This window comes from Montipora foliosa, chromosome 13, assembly GCF_036669935.1.
Source record: "Montipora foliosa isolate CH-2021 chromosome 13, ASM3666993v2, whole genome shotgun sequence".
NCBI lineage: Eukaryota > Metazoa > Cnidaria > Anthozoa > Scleractinia > Acroporidae > Montipora > Montipora foliosa.
In genome coordinates, this window is record NC_090881.1 from 32,087,957 (window position 1) to 32,113,700 (window position 25,744).

The window sequence follows — 25,744 nt, forward strand, 5'->3', positions numbered from 1 at the left end:
ACACAACATAAAATTTAATGAAGATTAAAGTTCAGTTCCTGGGCCCAGTCATTCAAAAGCCGATTAACTTAATCCAGGATTAGTGTAAACTCTTGTTTCATGTTTTCCATCTTTTGGTGAAAGTTTCGTTTGCTTATTTTTGTTTTTCAAGATTGACTTCTTCTAATGTAAGTTTTTGCCAAATATCAGCGTTCAACAGCATTTGGGAGTAGAGAAATAAACTCCTTGTTTAATTTTTAATCTGGGATTAGCATTAATCTGCCTTTGCACAACCGGGCCCTGGAAGATTAGTCGGCTACTGATTCTTTATTTAATGACAATGCATGAAAGCCATTTCCCTGGTGGCAGAGGCCTGTTTTCAGATGTTTTTACTGGGCTGATGAGCAGGACGAAAAGAGACCTTTGTCTTTGATTTAAAGTCACTTTTATTTCACTGCCACCTATAATCGTGGACCCTGTTCAAAATACATTATGTCTTGAGACCCCTGTGTACAGCACATTTCTTTGCAGCACATTGAGGCCACATACTTCACTCACTGAGTAATCATGGCACATGCCTAAAAGAGTCAGATTTGACCCAGGGCACAGGCCAGCTTTCCACCTGCCGTTAACTCCAGAAATAGAAATGAAAAGAGGTCTCTGCTAGCACGAAATGCAACCATGATATTACATTAAAATCCAGAATTGAGTTTACAAGCTCTGAAAAGTTTATAAGCCAAAAATATAAATATTTGTAATACCTGTTCTAGGATCAAGAACAGCCAAATACGGGTAAGATGTCACATGATAAAACTGAATAAACCTCTCTCCTTCATTGCTGTCTCTGTATACCTAATCCCCAACAAATAATAAGAACATGTTGATTCTCTGAACTACAGATAAGACGGTTATATGAACCACAGCAGATTTCTTGAGTCCAAGCATTAGGGTCACAAGGGTGTTGCATTTATAAATAATTTCATTTAACTCTGAACCATTTTACAAATGACCGCCCAAATCTGTTTCCATTTAATTAAGGTCTTTACTGTAAATGAGTTGATAACGAAGATTAATGGAGGCATTCAGAACCCTAGAAACACAATGTCTGAGATTTAAAATTTAATAAAAGAAGGATATTTTTTTGACCTGCCAGAGAACAAAGTGCTCTTTGATAATATTACGCACAGCCTCGTTGCTCCACACATCTCTGTTTAGTTGTTGGCACGGAAATTCCCTGACATCTTGAACGTTAACCAAAAGCCATCTACTGTGTTCCTGGCCATCTATCTTTGCCTAATGAATGAAAAATTATATCCAACAATGTGACAAAAAGAATAAAAATGTTTCTAAATTGAAATATGATTTTGATTTTGGGGAAGAAGAGATGACACAGAGGTGAAACCTTCCATCAATGAAGCATGGGTTTGATTTGTGGATGTAAAATCTCATTCTAACAAAACTACTCAATGGTAGCCCCAAGCCTTCAACAAAGCGTAATTAAGCAATAGAGGACTTTTTCTGTGTTAACAATTAGCCTCATCTACACACGAGGGGGAGTTGGGAGAATTCAAGACAGTTATGCCAACATGAGACACAGTCAATGGTTTGCATAACTGTCTTGAATTCTCCCAACTCCTGGAGTGTTTAGATGACGCTAAGTAAACACAGAAAAAAGTCCTCTCTTGCTTTTATAAAATATTTCTCAAAAATAATTCGACAAATGATTCAAACAGACTTTCTTGATACACGGTCATATTTCCTACCAGCCAATCACAATGCGCGTCTGACAACACATAACCAATCAAAATTCATGTGATGTTACAACTGTGTTTACATACTCTCATCTAAACACAGCTATTGAGAGTGTGAAAATTGCAAATTCACCATTAAACCTATGTGGAACTGAAATAATATACTAGAATCAACTTTGCTCACAGTGTCAAATGTTCCTTTATGTAGCAGATCAATTGGTGGTCGGAATAAATCATGCAACGTCTTTTTCTTTCCTCGTGAGATAGACTGACTGTCTCCAGCTTCTTGTTGCCCTAAACAAAAAATATGGTTTAAAAAAAAAGTGCTTTTTTACTATGAATACAGACGAATTTGGCCAATTTTTTTATATCTAAACCAGAAATTCTTACTACTTACTTGCTTCTGCCTGGAAATCCCTGAAGGCATCAAAGACTGATTTTGCTTGGCGTCTTCTCGTTGGATAAGCTGTAAATTTTTAAAAAGTTGCCTTAAAATAGAACTTTCCAATAACCTTAAAAGCCACCTTCCACAAAAGGAGGTGAATTGTTTCACCCACCAATTATTCTAACATTGCAACAACCAATCAATGTTTGCAAATCTATGTTCACAAAGCTGATAAAAATATGTTGGGATTGTTTTTTATTTATTTATTACCTTTTAACTCATTTTACTCTGTCGGACACCAGTCGATTTTACCAGTCAATGGGGGGCAATCTAGGGTGGTTCAGGTGTCAGTGGCCTTAAGGCCACACAAAAATCGTTTACCATAAAATTTGTTCAAGAAACATGACTTTGTTGCCCCTGAAAATACTTCTATTATTCCACAGACGAAAAACATCCTTGCTTTTTAACTCTTGAAAAGTTATAATACCTGTCAACTCAGTTCATGCATCAAGCATGTGTATAACACAACTGGGAATCAAAACCATGCTTTCACAATCTAGGACAATTTACACCAGCTGACTAAAAATTCCAGACTACTAAGTAACATGTAAAATAGAATTTGACCATTTCCAGCTGAAATAGTCCCTTGATTGACCTGCACTCAATGTCTCATTTGAGTCAAAAATCAAAAGCTAAAAGATTCCCTGATTATGTTTGAGGGACTGAAATAAGCAACAGCAATTATGTGTTTTGGCATTTTCTGTTTGCTATGTTAATTTTCCTGGGGGGGGGGGGGGGGCAGTCTAGGGTGGTTCAGGTGTCAGTGGCCTTAAGGCCACACAAAAATCGTTTACCGTAAAATTTGTTCAAGAAACATGACTTTGTTGCCCCTGAAAATACTTCTATTATTCCACAGACGGAAAACATCCTTGCTTTTTAACTCTTGAAAAGTTATAAATTATACCTGCCAACTCACATGCATCAAGCATGTGTATAACACAACTGGGAATCAAAACCATCCATCCACAATCTAGGACAATTTACACCGCTGACTAAAAATTCTAGACTACTAAGAAACATGTAAAATAGAATTTGACCATTTCCAGCTGAAATAGTCCCTTGATCGACCTGCACTCAATGTCTCATTTGAGTCAAAAATCAAAAGCTAAAAGATTCCCTGCTTATGTTTGAGGGACTGAAATAAGCAACAGCAATTATGTGTTTTGGCATTTTCTGTTTGCTATGTTAATTTTCCTGGGAGGGGGGGGGGAGGGGGCTTTTTCCAGATAATGTTCATTTACCACATTCCCATTTTTGACAAATAATTAGGATCCTACAATAAATATTTATTCAGGTAATATCATGGTAAATTTACCTTGATACGGTTCAACTAAAATCCCTCTTGTCTGCGGAATAGGTGCTCTCACATCATCGCTAGCCCTAATGTATAAAGTAAGATCATTTGAGGTACGACTCTTGACAAATCGGTTTAATTCAATTTGATTTGTACTTTCAATAAACTATGCCTTGAGCCAAATTAAAATGCTCTTTTTATTATTGAGGATAAATAAGATACATCGTTAATATGTTGAGGACATTTATTTCTGGCATTGAAAATCGAACTACATTTTGTTTAGTTCAATTTCTAAAAGGTAACTTCTTCTTTTTCATTCAAATCCGTTTTTTTTAAAAATACTTCCTTTTAAATATAATGATAAAAATAAACAGTAAATAAAGCAAAGTGCTTTTAATAAAACGATATCATTGTAAAATTAACACTGAATATTTAAAAATTCCAAATATAGCTTACCGACTGGCACAACCAGCTGCATTTGTTCCGTTTGCAGACTCAGAGTTGGCACTCGCTGCTTGTGTCTCGGGATCTTCGCACGAATCTAGATGCATTTCTACTGCCATTTCCAAGTTTCCATTACAAGCCTCCAACAATGACTTTGCGATTGCTTTTGTAGCACCGGTGACATTTACAAATTGATCGACAAGACTTGCTGATATTTTCGTCTTGGTCGCCATTTTGGAAACCACAGATCGAACGCGGGAAATACGTTCGACTAGGGAGGGGTGCCACAAAAATGATCTAAAGTCTTCCTTTGCTAAAATTTCTTGGAACAATAAAAAGCTATTAAAATGATTAATTTGTTCATTAGAATGTGTCATAAACGGTTGTAAAAAACGGACAACGTTAAACTAATTTTAGATTATTCCATCCCCACCCTGGCGGGCTTTATTTGTGCTTGGAGGAGGAGGTCTGAGGAGAGATGGTTGTCGAGTTCAAAACTTTATATTGAATTCTTTCTTTGCGAAAATATTTCCATTAGATACGATATATTTGTGCAAATCTCTGGTCATTGTCGTGAATAAGCGGCTTGTAAGAGATAGGTGTAAAGTTCTGCATAGCGATGTGCCGAGGATAAAGGATGTGCTGTCATAACATAATTTTCATGGTACGGCTCGCGGGGAATTTGAAAATTGCCTGAAGTTATTTTCTTACCTGCGTTTTGTTTTGACGATCACACAGTGATGGGGATGAACGAACTTTTGTTCCATTGCTTGCTGTTCAAATGAGATTCTACTTGGAAAGGGATACTCACAGATGCCATACAAAATGAACGAGGGTACGTTGGTTTCAAATGTTGTATTTAAGTGAGATAGTTAAGTACAATATTTGGATTTTGGTACAATTTGTACACTTATTAAGCATAAGCGAATTAATCAAATCTAAGGACAAATTTGTCCATTAATCCCTAAGTTTGTATTATATATAGTCTTTTCTTATTGGTACTTCTCGAGGAAGGTCATCTTTCGTTCAGTTCATTCATTTAACTGGACATATATGAAACATGGACCCTTTGGTCAGTATTCATTGTGGACCTGATCAGGACCAGGTCACTGGACTAATCATGCCTTATTTTGAAAAAGTAATTATTATTAGTTATGTTTAAAGGCGCTTGCAAACGAGGAAACATTGTTTCCTAAAATGTTTCCTCGGTGCACAAACGAGGAGACATTTGCTGATGAAGCAAAATGTTTGTGAACAAATTCAGAAACATTTTTGCTTCCCAGGAAGCAAATTTTGCTTTCACAACAAATGTTTCATGGGCCTGAAAAAGAGGAAACATTTGCTTCCACGACAATGCTCCTTCCGCAACATTGTTTCCTCGTTTGCGGGAACCTTAAGTTGTTGGAAAACTGCATCATTGGCTGCTGCATGCTGTAAGTGGTGTCACAAACTCCCAGACCACAAGTTTGGTTAGAAATGCTCTTCTGATAGCATCTGCTAGAAAAATCTACTTGCTTTCGTGTAAATGAAGTAACATGTTATGTAGTCACTGGGGAGCTGAGTTGAGGGACCTTTTCACTGTCGCCTCCAATGGTTTGTCATCCATTTCTACATTGACATCCTCTCAACTGAAGATATAAGCGTCAATTTTTTTTCACACAAATATGATTGCCAGCAGCTCTTTCTTGGTATGGGCGTATTGCCTTTCTTTCATAGTTTGAGCTCTTGATGCATAGGCTAACTGGCTGTCCATTTCGGAGTATTTAAGCAGCTCCTAGCTAAAACTGAGACGTGTCACACTGTTATATAGTGTGACTGCTTCTGAAAGATTGTAGTGGTACGTGCTACGATAACACACTGAGGTGTGTTTGTAAATGTCTTCCTGTGGTTTCTTTAACCCTTCTGTCTCTCATAATACACTCCAACAACACACTACCTCAGTGGCTCAGGAACTTGCTGAGGTATTGTGCTAGTCTGGCAGGTACTGGGAACCACTGAAATCCTGTCTTGTCAGTTGGATTTTGGCATCTCCTAGTTAGTTAGTTAGTTAGTTAGTTAGTGGACCACAGGCGAGCAATTTTTCACAACTTCTCGCCACTCTTCTCTGTCATTCATGATGGCGTTAATTTTGACAGGATCAGCTTGTAGGTCTTTGTACAGGTCTTTCCCTTTTTTGCACATGTCCTATGAATCCAACTTCTGTTTCAGTCTTAGCTTGAGCTTCATGTTTTGCGCTGTGGTAGGAATGTGATCAAGGTTAGATTTTCAAGTCCTAGTTTGTGGGTGTGCCTTTAATTAAACATGATCATTATCTTAAAACCTGCAATTAAATTCATTTTGTAGTTATGGTCCCTTTTAATCTTTACGATCTGTTTTTTGATTACTAGGCATGAACTTTTCCTTTGGACGACGCCAAGAGAATGTTGATTGGCGTATGCTTGGTGAGAAATGCTCTTTGTACCAAAATTACTTTCTAGAAATCATCATGTTGTGCTGAATCAACCTCGTTCCCAGGGTCTCTCATCTTAACGCCTGGGGCGTTAAGATGAGAGACCCTGGGAACGAGGTTGGTGCTGAATACCTTGAGTAAATAATGAGGCATCTTTTTTTTGAGAAGTTTTAAGCACCTGCTTTGGTTGACTTGATTTTAGAATACTTCCCCAGACCAACTTATTTGCTGGTTGTTAAATTGAAGTATAGCAGTAATTATTAACATATTTGGATTCAATGTTGAAATTAAGCTACTGAGGTAGGGTATTCTGCAAGTCTTGGTTATTTAAAGACTCTTAATTCTTGAAAGTAATAATGGTGATACTTCAGAGGTCATGATATACCCAAAATTCATCTCGATACAATACATACTTAATTGACTGCTCCCCATAGGGGCTTTTCAGGGCCAATGAAACACAACGAAACGACAGAACAGAACAAGAACAACAACTGTTAAGAATCCCAACTGGCCGGAGGCAAACCAGTTGGCTATTTACAAGTGCAGCTGGGAAGTTGAACCAGGGACTACCAGGATCAAATTCAACGAGTGGTTAGAGTGGGTCTTGAACCTGGGATATCCGGATCTCAAGGCAAGCGCCCTAACCACTGGGCCACACTGCCTCCTATCTGTGTGAGAAGTCATTATCATCTATTTGAGTTAGCCAATACATTGCTGACAAGCTTCCTAGGTCATTATGGTCACCGGTGATGGTTTTCAATGACACTCATTCTTCTACAGAGTTTTCACCCTGAGGTCTGAATCATAGTTCAGACCTATTAAGGGGTTAATCGGTTATTACTTAAGGTACTCTTTATAAGACGTGAGAACTTAAAGGCTACACAATAATATTGGAGGTTCAGTTTTGCAAAATGATGATATGAGGAACCCAAGATACTGGAAATTTCCTAAAACATATCTACCCTCAGACAGTGCTATTTTTGTTCAGTCTTTTGTCAACAAAAGATTTGTTTTTTTTAGCGTCCGTGGATGTTGATAAAATCCAGCGTGACATGGATGTAAAAACACTACAAGATAACATCATGCATATTACATTTTGCAACATAGAGGCAGAGCTGGTGGGTGAATTGTATTTAAATGTATTTTCTTGTTGTTGTTGTTGTTGTTGTCAGCTTTTATTTGGTTCAACAAGGAAAAATGTGAATGGTGGCTCATAAACAAGATGCACTTTATAGTAAATATCCAACCAAATAACAACGTAATAATTTTGGTAAAAGGACTGTCTCGTATGCCACATAATTGTAGAAAATGAGAAAATCACCCAGCTTACTGTCGTCTTCCAGCACATTCTTCACATGATTTTAATTTTTTTAGTTGTTATTTTTATAATGAAATATCACTCTCAACAAAACAAACAAGTCAGATCTATTCACTCAAAGACAGCAAGAAACACTGGTATAATGTGAGTAGGGTACAAAATGTAGCACAGTGGCCCAACAACTATTGACTAACGGCGCTTTCCTTTTGTCAGAACACAATCCGGCCAGACCTGTCAGTTTGCAAAGAAAATGCAACAATTTGAAGGAACACTTGCATGATAATCACTTGCATTCTTCTGGAGGAGTATTAATTATCAACCTTGAAGTGTGTTAACTTAAAGGCATTATAATGATAGTGTTGTTAGTCCTTCCAAATGCCCAGTCTTGCCATTCAGTTCTTTCAAATGGAAAGTGTCCTAAGATTGAAGATAGATGATTATCTGTTTGAACATTGCATTTTGAACAACAGGTCTTTAGTTACATTGTGTTTGTAACATATTAAAAGGCACAGAAGTTAAGTGTGTACACTGACTTAAGCTTTTCATCAACAGGGAATGCAAGGCTTTGGATATGACGCCAACTTTATCAAGATGTTCAAACTTGCTCAACTCATAATTGAGTACCTTTTGGTAAAGTATTCACGAGAATAATGGCCGAAAAACTAATTTGAATACTGTATGTAGGTATAATAACAGATTAAGTATTTGGAAAACAGTGGATGTTTCTCAGAATCAGAGTTGCAGATGGGATTTGAACCCAGAAGCTCCAAGATCTAGCTGGGTGATGTAACCGAAGAGCTACTGAAAGTCAAGGCTGTTGAGGCTTTGATTGGAACTGCATCAAGCAGGTCTAGTCAAACCTCTCCTTATCTTACAATAGAGTCTCTGGTAGCTCAGTGGTTAGAGCTTCCTGCTAGATCTTGGAGAGTTTTGGGTCCCGTCTGTGATTTGGATTCTGTCTGAGTTCCAGTTGGAAATCGCGTATCAATAAATCTTAAATAGATGAATTTATTCTTTTATTCATTTTCAGCATTCTCAGCAATTTCTTTCAGCAAGTCTTGATTCTGAAAACAGAACTCTGAAAGAGTCAGTGGAGGTAAAAGCACAAGGAATTGTTTGCTATGAACTTCTCATCATCTTGCACAATGGTAACATTGAGGTTTTTTTTTTTTTTTATTTAGGTTGCTCAAAAGGCAAAAGAAGAACTTGAGGAAAGAAAGGAAGCTTACAAAAAACTAAAGAAACAATGTCAGAAACAAAAACAATGGATTGCCGAATACCAGCTGCTGATAAGAGCAGGAGCCAGCGGTCAGCACAAGGTATGTAAGATGATTTCTCCATGGAAAAGATTTTAACTTCACTAGCAAGATATCGGGACCTAAGCGATCTGTTAAGATCACCGATCGTTTCACATGTACCTCCACAAATGTCATTTATTGCATAACCTGCACGTTATGCAATAAATTATACATTGGTGAGACAGGTAGACGACTAGGTGACCGATTCCGCGAACACCTTCGCGATGTTGAGAAGAATGACAAGGATGCATCCAAGCCAGTCGCTCGCCATTTCAATCTGCCTAACCACTCCAAAAAACACATGGCTATCTGCGGCCTTTCCCTACATCTAGGTACGACGGAAAGCCGCAAGAATCTGGAACAAAAATTCATCTTTCAAATCGGCACCCTTAATCCTCACGGTATTAACGAACGCTTTTCATTTAACTAATATATTCCTATTTTTCACGTTGCCATGTTACCACCAATACCGTAGCTCCTACTCTACTATAAAAACTACACGTAACCCATAATCCCTCGATTCGCTCTGACGAAGGGCTAACGCTCGAAACGTCAGCTTTTAGAATCTCTGTACGGTGGCCAATTTACATTATCAACTCCGTTGATAAAACCAAATTTTTGTATACTCACAGAAAGACCACTTGGGGACAAAAATATCAGTATTAATTATCCTAAAATCCCACTGCCACCAAAAGTCTCCATGACCATCTTTTGTGGTAGCCTACTACTCAGCTGTAGTGTTCTTTAAAAAACATTTCCTTAAATTCCCTCATTCCATTGTCACATTTTTCAAACACAGCAATCAACTGCAAAACTCTGTTTTAAGCCTTGCCTTTATTTCCTTGTTTTCTTCTCTATTTCTTCTAAAGTAAACAAACTCCCCCCATTACATGAACCAATATTTCCTCTTTATCTTAAGTTTCCACCTCCTTTTCCTACGTGTAGCCCTCTTCTTTATTTCTCCTTTGTATATTTCAGTTGCAAATTAAATGATTTTTGACCTAATAAAACCAACACCAATATCATTATTATTATTACTATTATTATTACTATTAGTAGTGGTAGTGGTAGTGGTAGTGGTAGTAGTAGTAGTGGTGGTAGTGGTGGTGGTAGTGGTAGTAGTGGTAGTAGTAGTAGTAGTGGTGGTAGTGGAAGTGGTAGTAGTAGTAGTGGTGGTAGTGGTAGCGGTGGTAGTGGTAGTAGTAGTAGTAATGGTAGTGGTAGTGGTAGTGGTCGTGGTGGTAGTGGTGGTAGTGGTAGTAGTAGTGGTTGTGGTAGTGGTAGTAGTAGTAGTAGTGGTGGTGTGCCAAGGAGAGTGGTTAATTGATTTAGCTCTGGAGAAGTGTTAGCGCCAATGCGCATTAAGTTGCTTTTAAGCCTTTTTGGAACTGTTCCCAATGCCCCAATTATTATTGTTATTCTTATCTGTTTTATTGAATAACTTTTCAGTTTACAATTTGTTTTGAAACTTGCTGCGGATAATGTCTAGGCAACAGTTCCTGGACTAAAAAAAAGTGTATTATTATTCTTATTCTTATTCTTATTCTTATTATTAAATTTATTATTATTATTATCATCATCATCATCATCATCATCATTATTATTATTATTATTATTATTATTATTATTATTATTGTCATCATCACTGAAGGCAATGTTGTTTAAAGCAGAGTTATTAAGGCCATTAACCCATTGACCCTTTGGGGTGAGATGTAATCGATTTTACTGTCTAAACACCAGACAAATTTACTCATCGGTTGGGGCCACTTGGAGTCAATGGGTTAATGTCACCTCTATAGCCCCTCAAAAAACCATTTTCCCTTTAAACCATTGATTCCTAGGAGTGAGACTTAACTGACTTTACTCTGTCTAATGCCAGATGATTTTACTCGTCAATTGAGGCCACTCTAGCTAGGAGTCGATGGGTTAATGGACTATGCAACAAAAACAACTGACGTAGGACGCTGTGAATAAAACATCTTCCACTCATTTCATTTCACTCATTCAGTGGAAAATTCAACTTAAATATTATATTGACAAATTGTAACATTTTGTAAACTTTTAACCCCGGGTAGTGCTTACACTCTATTGAACAACTTGGCTCCTAAAAAGAATGGCAAAAAATCTCAATTTTGGTGAATTAAATGCCAAGAATGAAAATTCTGTGATGTGTCATTCTACATTGTAGTGTCCATGTTGTGCCAAGTCATTTGTCAGCCGTGAGTATGTTGTATCACATGTGACCAGAAAACATGTTGAATATGCCAGCCAAATGAATGGAATGGGGTCCTTTGCAACATCTGTAAAATCTGTGGCTGCCGTCTCTGTGGAAACAAAACATGGTATGACTGAGCAAGAGAAAACGGATCTAGAGCAAGAACTGGAAAGGATAAAGGAGAGACTACAAAAAACAGAGATGGAGCTTCAGGAGGAAAAGAAATTGACAGAATCACAGGTGCTTCCTTTCTCTTAGAAAACCATTCTGTGCTGTTGTTCATTTATCATTGTAACTTCCCTTCATGCTAGCTCTCATGGAAGCATCTTGTCTAAGGGTGCGTTCGATTGACTGTATTCCGGAATAGGTATGCGTGGAATAAAAGTTAGAAATCCTTCTTTTTTACGGAGATCCACATTAAAGTTGTCAAACACCTGCTAAAATGCTATTTCAAACGTATCTTTATTATCCTTGTTGCTTCAAAACGCCAAACATACCATTTCAAATCATCACGCCACATATTCTCATTCCAGAATAGGGTCAATCGAACACACCCTAAGAGTGAACAATATCCTTTTTTCCCTAAGTTTTCCTTGATAAAGGCTGCTGCACATCCATCACTTTGGTTGTCTTGTGATGGACAGATGAGTCACAGGCTTTCTTAGCACTTAATGTTGGGTTTCCTGTGGCCAAATAAAGTAACACAAGTGGCACAAGTTGGTTTTGGTGTAGTGGATAGTTTGGTCACCATACTCCTTGGCAGTTCATGCTGGGGACCTCGTGGCAGTCAAGAAAGAGGTTCACGTCATGCTCAATTTCTTGTGATGTAAAAATTAAAAATATATCAAGAAGGAAATGTGCAACTTCTACATGTTTATTTGATAAAAAAATTACATGACTTTTTTTGCATTATGGCAGAGAAATCGACTTTCAGCAGAGTACCAAGGCATTGATGAGTTAAGGCTGATGTTTGAGAAGTGGAAAGAAGAGGAAAAGGCAGAACAACAGGTCATTCACCACAAAATAGAACAAAAGTGCTTTTGTGCTTTTAGCCTTTAATACCAGTTCCCTACAAATTTTGTTCAAACTTAATGTTCTTGTGGTTTAAAGTAGAATGTGGGGTGTTATATTTTGGTTCTGGGCATTAATCACAGTTCTTACCCTTTCCATTATTCATGTATGTCCAGAAAGCAGCTTATTACACGAATACCAATTTTGATATAACTGTAAGTGACACAGCATTATGGACTTTCTCTTGTATGACAGCAAGAAATGGCTGAGTTCAAGAGAAGTTACCAACAAGATCTCATGAGAATGCAGTCAGAGAGAGATGAATATTCGCAGGTAAGGTCGAAGAGGACTTTTTCTTAAAATTGCAGGGATACTGAGTCTAAATTGACACTTACTGATCAAAGAATGTTTTTTTTGCAGAAAGTTGATGCATTACAGAATCAGTTAAGTGAGTAACATGAAAAAGTCTTTTTTTTTCAGAACTTGATATTACCTGGAAAAGGTTTTTAAAAAGCACTCATTAATTAAATCTCTTATTCACAGGACATAGGATATCAATGGTGGGATCAATAAGGGTAAGTTTATTAATTTAGGATTTTTTTACTTTTACAAAATATTGACAGCAGTGACGAGTGGCCTCGCCCTCTCATTTTGCAGAGATTTAATTAAGGAGTGAAAATAGAGTTTAAAAAAGAAAGCTAGACAAATTCCCTCCCCCTCAAGTAATTGCTGTTGCACCCCAGCCCCGATGTTGAATCAGTCGCTGACATAAGCCAACAGTTTAAAACACGGGAATGTGATATTATGAACTGAGTTGATGAAAATAAATTCCTCAAACTTTTAGGAAACATAAAAAAACCGGAGCATGTGATTTCAATCTGGGGAGCAACTTCAACCAAATGGCCTTTCTCATGGAGATCTCAAAAAATCTAGAACAGTAAATAATTTATCTTTCATATCACCATCTTCCACCCCTACAGAATCAATGAACAATTCTCCTTCCTTTAATGTATTATATAAATGTTTTTTATGTTACCATGGTCTCACCAATAGCGTTGCTCCACTATATGATATATAAACCCTTCATAACCTACAGGGCTAACTCTAAAAGCCGGAGCCGTGATTCAAGCACCCACCGCCATACCGCCACCATAGTTTAAAACGCGCAGTCGGGGCACCTTGATTAAGAAAATATGGTACCCGAGAATTTTTGGTATTTATTATGACGTCATCGTACGGCCGGCCGACCGTACGTCCGTACGTTGTTGGACTTTTCAATTATGTAAGCCAATATGCGAAATGTCGCACTGCTCGAACCCGCGTTTTTGGCGGGAAGTTGAATGGCCAACGTACTGCATTTGACCCTGCGTTTTAGTGAAACAAGCAAAGAATTTTGAAGGCAGCCAAAAAACGAGCGAAAGGTTTTTTTTTAATATTTGATACAACGAGAAAAAAAACCAGCAAGCAAGCGACGAGTAAGCGGCGATGCTCAACATACGCGTGAAAGAGAAGAGAGCGACTGAGAGCATGGAAAAACTGTGAAATATCAGTGACAAACAGTAGGGGAGGGGGGGAGAGAAAGCAAAAAAAAGCCCGAATAAAGAGACGAAATTATAGTGATGAGCAGCGAAAGAAAGAGTTCGAGAAAACAGGATGTAAAAAGGACGGTGACGAACGACGGCGAGAGAAGGAAGAATATTAGTATCTCCCAATCTCCCAACTAGTGGACTAATGCAAATCTTGCATTTTGATTGGCTGCGCTACTAGAGGACTATTAGTAATAGTCCTCGAGTAGCGAAAAGCGTGACGCTTTCTTTCGTTTTATTCCCAAATAAATATTTCTTCAACTTGCATTTGCTAACTTTATTATCATTGCCTTTTCTGTCCGACTAGTTGGGTGATACTAAAACAATTAGACCCTTCGCCCTCAAGGGCCACAGGTCTAATTGTTAATGATTCAATTCCCAGCCTCGGATAATGCTTTCTCATCAGTTCACTGGATCTCGGTTACCAGCCATTATACCTGCATTTTTATATATGGGAAGTGGGCTATTTGATTGTGAACGTCATTTCCTGTGGGTTTAAGTCAACTTTTTGTTGCAGTGTAGGTTCCTTTAAAAGTAACCTATGGACAGTTTCAAACTATAATGAAACAACCCAGCTCCAACTCAAGTATCAGTACATTGACCCAATCTCTGAAATCAGCTCTTTAATCCTAAGTGGTATGAGACCTGCGTGAATGCATTGCTTTTTTTATGTGAACGTGTCTTAATGGAATATGTTTTGTCATTGGTTAGGATGAGGATGAAACTGATTCCCCTGTCAAACCCAATGGAAATCAGATGTCAGAACAGTTAATTACACAGTTGGAGGATAGAGTCAGTATATAAAGTGTCGCCATGTACTTGTTATAAAATTGTCACTTTATATGTAGCTTGAAAAAAAAGTGCAAAATGCAGCATAATTCATGGCTTTGCTGGTTTTTTTTTATGTAACTATCTGGGAGGCTACTGTTTTATAGGATAATTTTAAGGAAAATGCGTCCGTATTTTACTTTTCTTGACTCAAAAGTTGACAATGCTGAAGGTTTGTTCAGGTTTTGCTGTTTGATACGAAAAGAGAAAAATCCCGGTTTGGAGCCATTAGCTTTTATAAAGAGCTTTTTGGTCGGTGGCTTATAGATAAAAAGGTTTGTAACAGGAAGAGGGTCGCGAAAAGTTAGAATAACTTTTCAAAGTGACACGAGCAATAAACGAAAACTGCCATCATGGCGTTGTTCAAGTACGTTTCCTAAGATTTCGTTTTTCGAAATGTTGCAAGAGCACCTAGAAAACCCCGAAAATATCATCACATAACGATGACAGGAATTACAAAATTGTATCGTGCATTTGATCTCTATAATATGTTCGAGAACATCAATAGAGTACAGATGATATTCTGTTATTGCGTCGTGATATCGTGATATCGTTCATCTTCCATCAGTTACTGCTTTGTAAGAGAGAGTCGTACTGTACGATCATTGTCCCAAGCCAAATCTTTACTAATACATTATCTTAGCCCGCGTAGCGAGCGCTAAAAGGGGAAGAAAAGGGTGGGGCAGAGCGAGTGCTGAAATGAAAGGGAACGGGGGACAAGTGGAGATGGGAGCCACCTTCCTCTTCCCTTCCTCCTTCCATTTCAGCAGTGACTCCGTATCCCTCTTTCCCCCCCTTCCCTTTTAGGGATTGTTACTTAAACTAATATTATCTTAACATAATGTATTTCATGTAGATGTAGCGAGGGACAAAGATCGTAGATTGCAACTCTCTTGCAACGCTGTGGTATCTGTTGGAAGGTGAACCTATGTAAGATCTGATTCAGGAGAAACTACAGCATTCAAAGAAAATCACAAATGCTTAATATGGTTTGTGCTTTTGATGTCTAGGTCACTCAGATGCACGCAGAAACGCAGCAAAATCTACAGAAAGAAATGCAGAAGATGCAACAGAAATTCAAAGCCCGAGAAGACAAGGCAAAGAAAAATCACAGACAGGAAATGGAAAAGGTACGCTGCAGAAATCGCTTGGGGCTTACAACAGCATCGCACTCCCAGGCTCAGATAAGGGAGTGCTAGATTTGTCTTTTTGCCATAAATGGGACAAGTGACAAATTGTAACGTGGACATTACAGCAACAGAATAGGAGATTAATGGACCTTTCCCAAAGCACACCTTCTCTTTCTTTAACGTAGAGAGCTATTTTCGGTCCAAACTGCCTTAGAACTTAAGATGTGCTTTGTTTCAGTGTTAGACTCTTTCAGTTCAACTCTTACGGGATATAAATCGAACTCACAAGCGACCAGCCTCCAGTTGACTTGAAGACTCAGTTGGCAGAGCTGGGCAGCGCAATCGCAGGGTCCTGGGTTCGAGCCTCGTTCAAGCCTGGATTTTTTTTCAAGCTTTCTTTGCAACTGCAGTTTCTGCTCATTTAAATATCATTGTAATAAAAAGAAATTGTGTAGACCTAGGATACAAAAATCCGGATTTTTTTAGGATTAGAAAATTTAAGGCTTTTTAGACAACAATGTTTAGAAAATTACAGTCGATAGCATAAAAACAAATTTGAATGGTTCTAAGAAGCTTCTTTTACTGTTTCCAAGCGGGCTCTTGCCATTCAAATACTACTGGTCATTGGTTTAGCCAATAAGTTATGTTCCCAGCATGCCTTGTTAGCATCACTGTAATGCCTGCAAGCATGGAAAGCTCAACATTTTGAATGAGTTTGAAGGTGTTTGCATGCAATTTGACCACAGGTCACAAGAATCCCGCATTTAATAAATGCAATTTATGTGATGATTTCGAAAAAAAATCGGGATAAATCGGGATTTCGGAGTTTGTAGAGGTAAAGTTGGGATTTATAGACATTTTTTCGAGAATTTAGGCCATTTTTCGGGATTTTTGTCTCTAGGCCTACAAGTGATTAACCACGTTATTTTGTGTTACTATGATCAATAAATAGATAGCAAACATAGGAACTAGTTCTTGCCCTTAGAGAATTTTTGGGAACACGGCGTGTACCCAAATTCTGGCTCATTTTCATTTTACAGATTGCCTTCCGTCGAAAGCCTTAATTGCACATGCTTGCTTCACTTTCCATTACAATATGCGTATCAACGCCGCTAACAAATCTCTCACTTTTTGCAGTTTCAGGAAGTTCTTAATCAATATGAAGATAACTTACAGAATGAAAGAACAGAGAAGACCCGTTTATCTGAGGACTATGAGAATAGGATTCAGATGCTGAGCGCGGTGAGAAGCCAGACTATTTTATTTGGATTTTTACCATCATCATCGTTATCACTATCACTCACACTATCATTGTTATCATCATCATATCATCATCATCATCATGTCATCACTATCACTCACACTAACATTATTATTGTCATTGTCGTGATCATCATCATCATCATATCATCATCATCATCATCGTCATCACTATCACTCACACTATCATTATTATTGTCATTATCATCATCATCATCATCATCGCTCTCATTATTACTATCATTAATTATCTTTGTCATCATTATCATCATCACTGTCACTATCACAATCGTTACCGTTATCATGGTCAACATCATTATTCACTGTTCTTGTGACTCTCACTAAATAGTATGGGACGTTAAAGAACCCACTCACTATTTGATAAGAGTAGGGCACGCAGTCCGCGGTGTTGTGGTCTGACCTATCTGGACGGGGGCATCTTTCACTTCCTAAAGTAAAAGTAAACTGAGTAACAAGCAGTCTGGCTAAAGTTCCCCGCAAAGCATTGTAAATTAGTCCTGAAAAGCCCCGAGGGGAGAGACTAATATATTAACTTCACTTCACTTCATTGCCGTTATGATCGTAACATCATCATCATCACTCTCACTCTCGCTCACACTATCATCATCATTATTGTCATTATCGTTAGAGCGGTTTTCAAATGACCGTCGAAAGTAATTACGCGATTGCGATTGCGATTGCTACGCTCAGTGATTGGCTTAAAAGTTTCGCGTCAGTTTATCAACCAATGAGTGGGAAAACCAAAACCAATCGCTACTTGCACCCGCGATTTTTCCCGCGCTTTGAGCGAGTTAGGTGACATTGGTGCGAATTTGGATTGGTTCGTTGCGCTGTTTGCACCTGCCGTGATTGGTCGACGTAATTACTTTGGTATTGTATTGTCGGAGGCCGTGTGGCCCAGTGGTCAGGGCGCTTGACTTAAGATCCGGAGATCCCGGGTTCAGGACCCGCTCTGACCACTCGTTGAATTTCTTCCTGGTAGTCCCTGGTTCAACTTCCCAGCTGCACTTGTAAATAGCCAACTGGTTTGCCTCCAACCAGTTGGGATTCTTAACAGTTGTTGTTGTTCTGTTCTGTTGTTTCGTTGATTGTTTCATTGGCCCTGAAAAGCCCCAATGGGGAGCAGTCATTTAAGTATGTATTGTATTGTATTGGTTTTACGACACTCATTTGAAGACTTCTTTATTGTTATCATCATCAACATCATCACTATCACTATCATTATCGTTTTAATCATCATCACCAGCACTGTTACTCTCACTCTCACTCCCACTCACACTATTATTGTTATTATTATTATTATTATTATTATTATTATTATTATTATTATTATTATTATTATTATTATTATTATTATTATTATTATTATTTCGCCCTTTTTTATAATGAAAGATTGGTTTTTGAGAAGAAGGGAAAACTGGAGTGCTCAGAGAAAAATCTCTTGGAGCGGAGTAGAGAAACAACAAACTTTTAAAAAACCCATATAATTATGACATCGACGCCATGAATCGAACCCTGAAAACACTGGATGATGCTGAATTATTTACCTTGTCTTAACTGTCTTTTTTCGCAGCAAGTTCAAGACCTTAGCAAAGCGCTTGATTCACAAAGGGTGAGACTCTTTCTTCTCTTGGTTGCGAATTATTGTAACATTCTCTCGTATTTGTTCGAAAAAAGTTTTTCTATTTTCTATTTTTATGTTTACTAGGTCGAAACAGAACTAGTGCAACACTCTTTTAAGATTCAACCACCGCCATTACAAGGTAAGTTATAACTGTGATGATTTCGCTTTTTTGCCTCAGCCTGGACATGTATGCCTTCCTTGCGGGAATTCCCGATCCAGAGTGTTTTGATTGTCTAGAGAAATTTCGCGGTTGCTGTGCACTTTTATGCTGCGGTCAGTAGTTTGCTGAAGAAAGCCATGCGCACACGTTTTCCCGCGCTTAGCGCCCGTTATGTGCATTTTCCTTGCGTTATGATTGGTCCATTAATCTGTTTGCTCCTGTATTGTGATTGGCAAAGCATATTACTTTTCCAAGACTACGTCTAAAAGAATTCTATTGAAACCAGTCTTCGTTTATATTGAGAAGACATCGACAGTGAAGTGTGAATAGGAGGGATAATATTGTTTGAGAACTTAACACTTTTGTTCATTTGTTTTTCTCTCCACAGCATCCGCCCCTCCACCTGCTCCAGCTCCCAGGCAAACCAGCGCTGCGCAAGGTTCGTATGTGAAGCGATGAATCGGAAAAGTTCGTTTTAACTTCGAGAAATGTCGTTTCTTTTCGTTTGTTTGTCGATGATAGTGATCATCATTTTCTTGTTTCCAGCTGAACCCGTTGAACGAAGAGAACCATTTGAGAGAGAAAGAGCGAGATCACCAGAAAAGAGTGTCACAACAGGTTTTTTTCGTTATAAATTTCAGCTTGACATTGCGGCAAACGTGACCCTAAATCTCTCTATTTATACATTTCTGCTCTTGCAGGAGACGCGATTACCCTCTATGTATCTTCCAATCAAACAAAGTCCGGACAGTTTCGCCTCTGGCGACAGTCAGCTTACGGCTCAAACGAATGGTCCAACGTGTTCGCCTTCTCCGCTTTTGTAAAACCCACAGGGAACTTTACATATCCCCTTTATGTTTTCGCGGCCGGGGGATCCCCGTATTGGCGGCAGTACATCTCGGCGAGTCCGTCACCTCCGAGTGTCGAATATCGGTTGGATTATGTATTCTACTGTTCGCAGACGCCTCTTCCCGGTACCTTACAGTACCATGTGCAAGAAGTGGGCAGTGTTCCTGTTATACGATCGTGCATCTCCAAATCCAGGGATTTCCAAGGCTGGAAGTACAAAGGATTGTCTTTTTATGCGCGAAAGCCGACCGTCGCTGGTGATAAAACGCGTAAGTTAACGTGTTTTATTGAAGAATACCTTCTTACCGAAAATAACACCGGCGAACTAAAATACAGATCATCATGATTTCATCTTAGGCAAGAAATTTTGAACAACAGAGATTTTATTTGGTACCATGCCGTACAAACTTCAGCCAATCAGAATACAGGAAAGCCTGTGAATCAGTTTTCCTCTGAACCTTCCGTCATGCACCGTGTTGATTATGTTGACCGGCGCACGTCCTATGATATGGTATAAAAATATGCAGTGCTCTTCTCGTGCTATACCATGGAATATCCCACCGTGCCAACTCCACTAAAGTTTGAGTGTTTACCAAGAAAATACAAAGGATTCTTGAAATATTCGATTGTATGCAACCCGTTGCATACTAATAGTTGTTTTTAGAAGGTATCGTATCATCGCAATATCTTGTCCACATATCACCGATATTGATGTCGTTTTTTTGGAAACCCTGAGCCAACCACTCATGCTGCTCCCATTCTTTTTCCTTTTTTTTTTTTTCAAGTGACAAGCGTTTCAGCATCGTTTGAATCAACTTTGACAGAGGACAAATCACAAGGTGCATTACTTTTTGTTTTGTGGTTTCAATTTCCGTCTTTTTCTTTTAATTGAGGAAAACTTTATTCTTTTATAGACTCCGAAGAAAGCGAATACGATTCTGAAGAAGAAGCTCCGGCTCCCTCGATACCTACAGTGTAAGCAGTGGAGTCCTTAGTGACTGTGATCAGGATACCCACCTATTATGGTTTTTTTATTATGCAAACAACAATGAAATACCAAGTGCGCTTTCGCGGGAAACCATGATATCTTCACACGTGAAAAGTCGCTTTTGCTATGGTTACACATGAAAATCGCGCCATTCGATGCCTTTCGTGAAAAGATTTAGTATTTCATTGGTATTTATATAATAAAACGAATATTACGTGGCCGCTTGGAGACACGAAATTTCTCTTCTCATGTTGAAGCATGCGCTCACCCGTGAAATATTTTTCAACACTCGAAGAGAAATTTCGTATCTCCGCGGGGCCATGTGATATCCTCTATATAATCAATTGCACAGGATCATACATCTTAGTAGCTTTTATTTGAATAGTTCTGCTGAAGGACTTCGTCCACAGACTGAAACGTTAACCACTTTGATCAGCATAAACAACAGCACTACAGAAACTTATAACAAATTTTACCACGGCAAAGTACTGCTCAGTCGCTTTCATCTGAATAGACTATTTCCTATTCCCATAATGTAATGGGTTTTGGGGGGTTCTTTACATAAAAACAATACATGTTATTTACTCTTGGGACTGTATCATGCTTCAGGGAACTGGATATCCATTGTTTTATTACAAATAATCCCCCCTCCCCCCCCCCCCAAAAAAAAAGAACTGTATTATGGGATTTGCGAAAATAGCGAATGGCCACTTGTTAGTATTTCATCCCCAGACAGCACTTTACGAAAGCACTGGCAGTTGCTAGCATTTGAATGATTACACTTTAGGATTTCACCTACAGAATTGGCGTTTTCGACAGGAGGCTTTTGCTAGCCGGTTTGAATAACTACACTCCACAGAGCTTCCCATTTGAATACATTTCATTTAATCAAAATTTGTTTTTCACACCTCAGCCAGATAGAGGAAGTTGCAGATGGCCTGGAAAGCACAGAAAGCGGTGAAATGGATATCAAGGAATTAACGTCGTGAGTTATATTTCTCTGTCCAAAAATAATTCGTTAAAAATGTTTATCCAATCACGACATAGTACAGTGTTAAAGTTGCTCTTTGTCAACCAATCAGAGCTGAGTAAAACAAATAGATGCAATGCAGAAAGACTTCAGAAATTCAGCGAAACTGGTTTTAATCTGTACTTTTATTTTCAGGGGCGTATCCAGTTCAGAATGGGTGAGTAAGTCATTTAATTTAGAGCTTTTGTTGCCTTCACTTAAAGGGTTAAGAGTTTTCTTCTAAGAAACACAGATCACACGATGATAAGTGAATCATCAAGATTTTTTTGAGAGAATTCAAACGTTGATAAATTTTTCTTTGCAGGGCACAGGCACTCTGGAAATTGGTGAATTTCGTCCATTTCCAAACAACCAGCTGATAACTTGTAAGAAATGTTGACATGATAAGCTGTCATTTACTTCTTTTATCCCTAGCGATACCTCGAGATCGCGGCCGATCACATGTTAAGGAGGCTCGAAAGGGTTTCAACACTTAGAAGACGCTCTCTTTAGATCGAATGACGCTACAACACTGTATCACGTAACAGCAATGTTATGGTACCATATGAAACACTGATCATTTTCAAACAAGATGTGATTTAATAAGTTACCTTGGTAATGGGAAAACCCAGCAAAAACACCCTATATTTTGGATTTAGTTGCTCATATCTCAAAAACGAAGAAGGCCACGATGAAAGTTTTGGCAAAGTTTAAAAATATTCTGTTCAGCGGATTCAGAGCCACCTTTAAAAAATCGCCGAATTAAGGTGGCTCTGAATCCACTGAGCAGAATTTTTCGCTCGAGTGACCATCCTCAATACCAATGGTAGTAATTACTTTACTCTCCTGTGCTCTTACATGGGAGAGCCAAGACTAATAATAATAATAATAATAATAATAATAACATTAATACTACTACTACTACTACTACTGCTGCTGCTGCTGCTGCTGCTGCTGCTGCTGCTACTACTACTACTACTACCTACTACCTACTACCTACTACCTACTACCTACTACTACTAAATTGCATTTCATTTGGAAGCTCATATAGGCAACTAGGTTTATTCCCCACCCGAGACCCCCAACAGTTGTTGTTCTGTTGCAGTTCAAATTATCATCGTACTCCGAATCTGATGCCGGAAATCCCCCGCATTTCATTTTATGAAATGGTTGTTAAATGAATGACACGAGAATTATTCCGTGGTTTTTTTTAGCACGCTTTAATCACAAGTTGGATGAATTACAAGGTTGCAGACAAGAGCTCGTTCAAATTCTGGATCAGAAACTTGCAAAACAAGGGCTCCCCGTTGTAAGTAGGGACATTTTGCGACCACTTCGACGAACGGTGATACTCTTGATTCGTAATGCTATTCTCATTGTAGGAAAATGCTCAGTTGTCTTCAAAGAAAATGGAGGCTGTCATGTCTGCGCTTAAAGTGGAACGACAAGCGCGGAGCAAGGTGAGTATAGAGAGTTAAGATGAAACTGCGCCGGGTTTTAATGAAAGTGTCCGAGAGATTTGCCGGTGAGAACGCGGCGCAAGATGGCGTGGCCAGGCTGAGGCGTCTTTCATAACCATGCGGACTCGTGTAGTTCAAATTTCAATCAATCAGTCACTCAACACTTTGGTTGTTTCTGTACATATCACACGACTTGACGTGGACTGGGCAAAGTGATTATGCATTGAAAAGGGCTAACAGGAATTAAGGCCGCGCACCGGTGACTCAGTTGGTTGAGCACTGGGGTGTCACGCGGGAGGTCGTGAGTTTAACTCCGGCCGGACCAACACTACTCAGGGTCTTTAAATAACTGAGGAGAAAGTGCTGCCTTTGTAATTACATCTGCAAATGGTTAGACTCTCTAGTCTTCTCGGATAAGGACGATAAGCCGGAGGTCCTGTCTCACAACCCTTCAATGTTCATAGTCCTGTGGGACGTAAAAGAACCCGCACACTTGTCGTAAAGAGTAGGTCTCGGTGTTGTGGTCTGTCTTCTGTGATGTATCATGGTTGGGAGGGTAAATGCTCGGAGATATTAGCTACACCAAGCCGCTCTAAAAATCCGAGGGTAAATAAAGATATATGATATATGATAAGGACACTCGAGCGCTGACGTTTTTCGTCGGTAGTCTATCGCTCGTTCGTGAGTTGATTCCTAGAAAATGGGTCTGCTGTGTCCGCATCTTTTTGAACCCCATTATCAATCGTGCAATGTCTTTTTTCCTCTAGAAAAACAAGAGCTATATTGAAGTTAGACAGCGGTAAGTGTGAGATAAGGAGACACCTTTTCTTCTGTGTAAGCGTCATTTGATACCATCTTGGAGTATATATATTATATTTTTTTCGCTATTTCTGCGTGCTTGGTGTGATCACGTCAAATAGGCTTACACGATTTAATTCCAGTTCCAACGGGATCGTTCCATTTAATATTGACACTTTACCCCAACCCGAGGGATATACCACAAAATCGTCTTTTGTGTTCAGGAGTAGAAAATTGAAGCTGTCATTGTGTCAGCAATTTAATCTCCTGCTTTCTTCAGGGGATAGAGCGATTTTCAATTGAGTATCGAAAGTAATTTACCTAATTGCTTTGGGTGTGCATTACTTCACTCAGTGATTGTTTCAAAGTTGAATCCGTTCCAGAGAATTTTTTAAATTTTGCAGAGAGTTTTATCTTAGCCTTCTAATCTTTTTTCAGCATTAAAAAATGGGGTCACTGAGTTCGTTTTTGGGACATTAAGCATTTAAACACAAAATAGGGGCATTATTAGATTGTTCTTTTGTTTTCATGGTACTTCATTAGGTTACATTAATATGTGCATCTTGTTAATCAAGTTTTGGTGTTTCATGTCATATGGTGCCATAGAGCGGTTTCAATTGAGCGTCGAAAGTAATTAGCGAATTGCTTTGGTTTTGCATTACTTCACTAAGTGATTGATTTAAAGTGGTCGCGCCACTTTTTCAACCAATCAGAAGTGAAACCAAAACCAATCGTGGCTCGCGCGTGCACATTTTCCCGCGTAATTACTTCGAGTTTTGATTGGTTTACTTTGGTTACCAAAGTAATTACCTTGGTTTTGGTTTTACGACACTCGATTGAAACTCGCTCTAAGTTGTCAATGGTTTCATCCTCAGAAGAGGGGGTGCCCCGAGATACCCCGGCAGGAGCCCATGACAAGGTGCTCCCTATGCACCATATCCTTAAGTCGACCTTTGCCTGTAACTTTCTATTTTTAGAACTAAACCTTTAACAGGGAACCCACATTTACATCAATTTACACAATTTGCATACATTGTTTGTGCTATTTTTGTCTTCGTTCGACAATAACTTTATTCTGATTGGCCTTTTAAAACTGTGCGTGCAGAGTCGAAGAACCCGTGGCGTTCTAAAAATAGAAAGATACGCGCGAAGGCTTTTATGGGAGAGGCAAGCTCCTACTCGTGGGCCCCTGTTTAGTGGTCAAGACAGAGACAACATTGCGAAAGATGTGATTGGGCTCCCCACCCCTGCACCTTCTGACGGATTCCAGAACTGATCCTTGACACCACTTTGGTACTTTAGAAAGTATTTTGCATTCTTGAAGTGACGGTGATTTTGTGGCTTTCTGTTTGTTCTCTTCAGGTGTGCTGAGGAATTGGAGCAGATAGTGAAGAAGACTTACCGCAGAGACGCCCAAACAGGAAAACCCAGTTTGTCAGGTTTAGCTGATTGCAGTTTATTAAGTTTTGGGAAAATTGTTCTTTAACTTCTTTGTGGGGTTGGCTTTTCAAATGAGAGGAGACCTGACCAATGCGCGACAGTTCTTTTTTCTTAATCTTATTTTCCCCTTAGTTCCCATAGGCTCCCAGCCAGAAAGTCCTGCCTCAAGGTCCCGTCCCGCGAGTGCTAGTCCAACGCCCGACTCTCGTCCTGAGGGCGCGGATTCTCCAGTGAGAAAACCACCCACCTTCAAGACCGCAGCAGCCGCTGTTCGTACTTCCGGTGCACTGCAACAAGGCCGGAAGTCACCTGCCCAAAGAGGAAACCTGGGTTCTACTGGGTACGTTAAATTGTCTCAGGCTGACGTTTTACTCTATAAAATTCTCA

The 25,744-nt window shown here is 39.0% G+C and overlaps 2 protein-coding genes across 3 annotated transcripts in view; one reads left to right on the forward strand and one right to left on the reverse strand.

Annotated features, from left to right (window-relative positions):
• LOC137983114 (UBX domain-containing protein 7-like) overlaps positions 1–4,328 on the reverse strand; it is a 10,181-nt gene extending 5,853 nt beyond the window's left edge. Inside the window, exons 1-6 of the mRNA XM_068830297.1 lie at positions 3,926–4,328; positions 3,491–3,555; positions 2,128–2,196; positions 1,915–2,024; positions 1,126–1,272; positions 741–831 (exon numbers count right to left, since the gene is read on the reverse strand). Of these exons, the coding sequence (XP_068686398.1) occupies positions 741–831; positions 1,126–1,272; positions 1,915–2,024; positions 2,128–2,196; positions 3,491–3,555; positions 3,926–4,290 (847 nt within the window). The 5' untranslated portion in view covers positions 4,291–4,328. The remainder of the gene's footprint in view (positions 1–740; positions 832–1,125; positions 1,273–1,914; positions 2,025–2,127; positions 2,197–3,490; positions 3,556–3,925) is intronic.
• Positions 4,329–4,403: 75 nt separating this feature from the next.
• LOC137983147 (uncharacterized) overlaps positions 4,404–25,744 on the forward strand; it is a 45,051-nt gene continuing 23,710 nt past the window's right edge. Inside the window, exons 1-30 of one of the 2 annotated variants that reach the window (XM_068830326.1) lie at positions 4,404–4,577; positions 4,652–4,748; positions 6,301–6,354; positions 7,383–7,480; positions 8,233–8,310; positions 8,711–8,776; positions 8,862–8,999; positions 11,167–11,433; positions 12,112–12,201; positions 12,460–12,537; positions 12,625–12,652; positions 12,748–12,779; positions 14,502–14,582; positions 15,629–15,748; positions 16,886–16,990; positions 18,603–18,641; positions 18,738–18,792; positions 19,202–19,252; positions 19,360–19,431; positions 19,515–19,931; positions 20,448–20,501; positions 20,577–20,637; positions 21,564–21,635; positions 21,816–21,837; positions 21,985–22,045; positions 22,874–22,968; positions 23,042–23,119; positions 23,887–23,918; positions 25,280–25,356; positions 25,490–25,697. In XM_068830326.1, coding sequence (XP_068686427.1) covers positions 4,727–4,748; positions 6,301–6,354; positions 7,383–7,480; positions 8,233–8,310; positions 8,711–8,776; positions 8,862–8,999; positions 11,167–11,433; positions 12,112–12,201; positions 12,460–12,537; positions 12,625–12,652; positions 12,748–12,779; positions 14,502–14,582; positions 15,629–15,748; positions 16,886–16,990; positions 18,603–18,641; positions 18,738–18,792; positions 19,202–19,252; positions 19,360–19,431; positions 19,515–19,931; positions 20,448–20,501; positions 20,577–20,637; positions 21,564–21,635; positions 21,816–21,837; positions 21,985–22,045; positions 22,874–22,968; positions 23,042–23,119; positions 23,887–23,918; positions 25,280–25,356; positions 25,490–25,697 — 2,651 coding nt within the window. In that variant the 5' untranslated portion in view covers positions 4,404–4,577; positions 4,652–4,726. Of the gene's footprint in view, positions 4,749–6,300; positions 6,355–7,382; positions 7,481–8,232; positions 8,311–8,710; positions 8,777–8,861; positions 9,000–11,166; positions 11,434–12,111; positions 12,202–12,459; positions 12,538–12,624; positions 12,653–12,747; positions 12,780–14,501; positions 14,583–15,628; positions 15,749–16,885; positions 16,991–18,602; positions 18,642–18,737; positions 18,793–19,201; positions 19,253–19,359; positions 19,432–19,514; positions 19,932–20,447; positions 20,502–20,576; positions 20,638–21,563; positions 21,636–21,815; positions 21,838–21,984; positions 22,046–22,873; positions 22,969–23,041; positions 23,120–23,886; positions 23,919–25,279; positions 25,357–25,489; positions 25,698–25,744 lie in introns of both variants that reach the window. The other variant, XM_068830325.1, reaches the window with a different exon arrangement.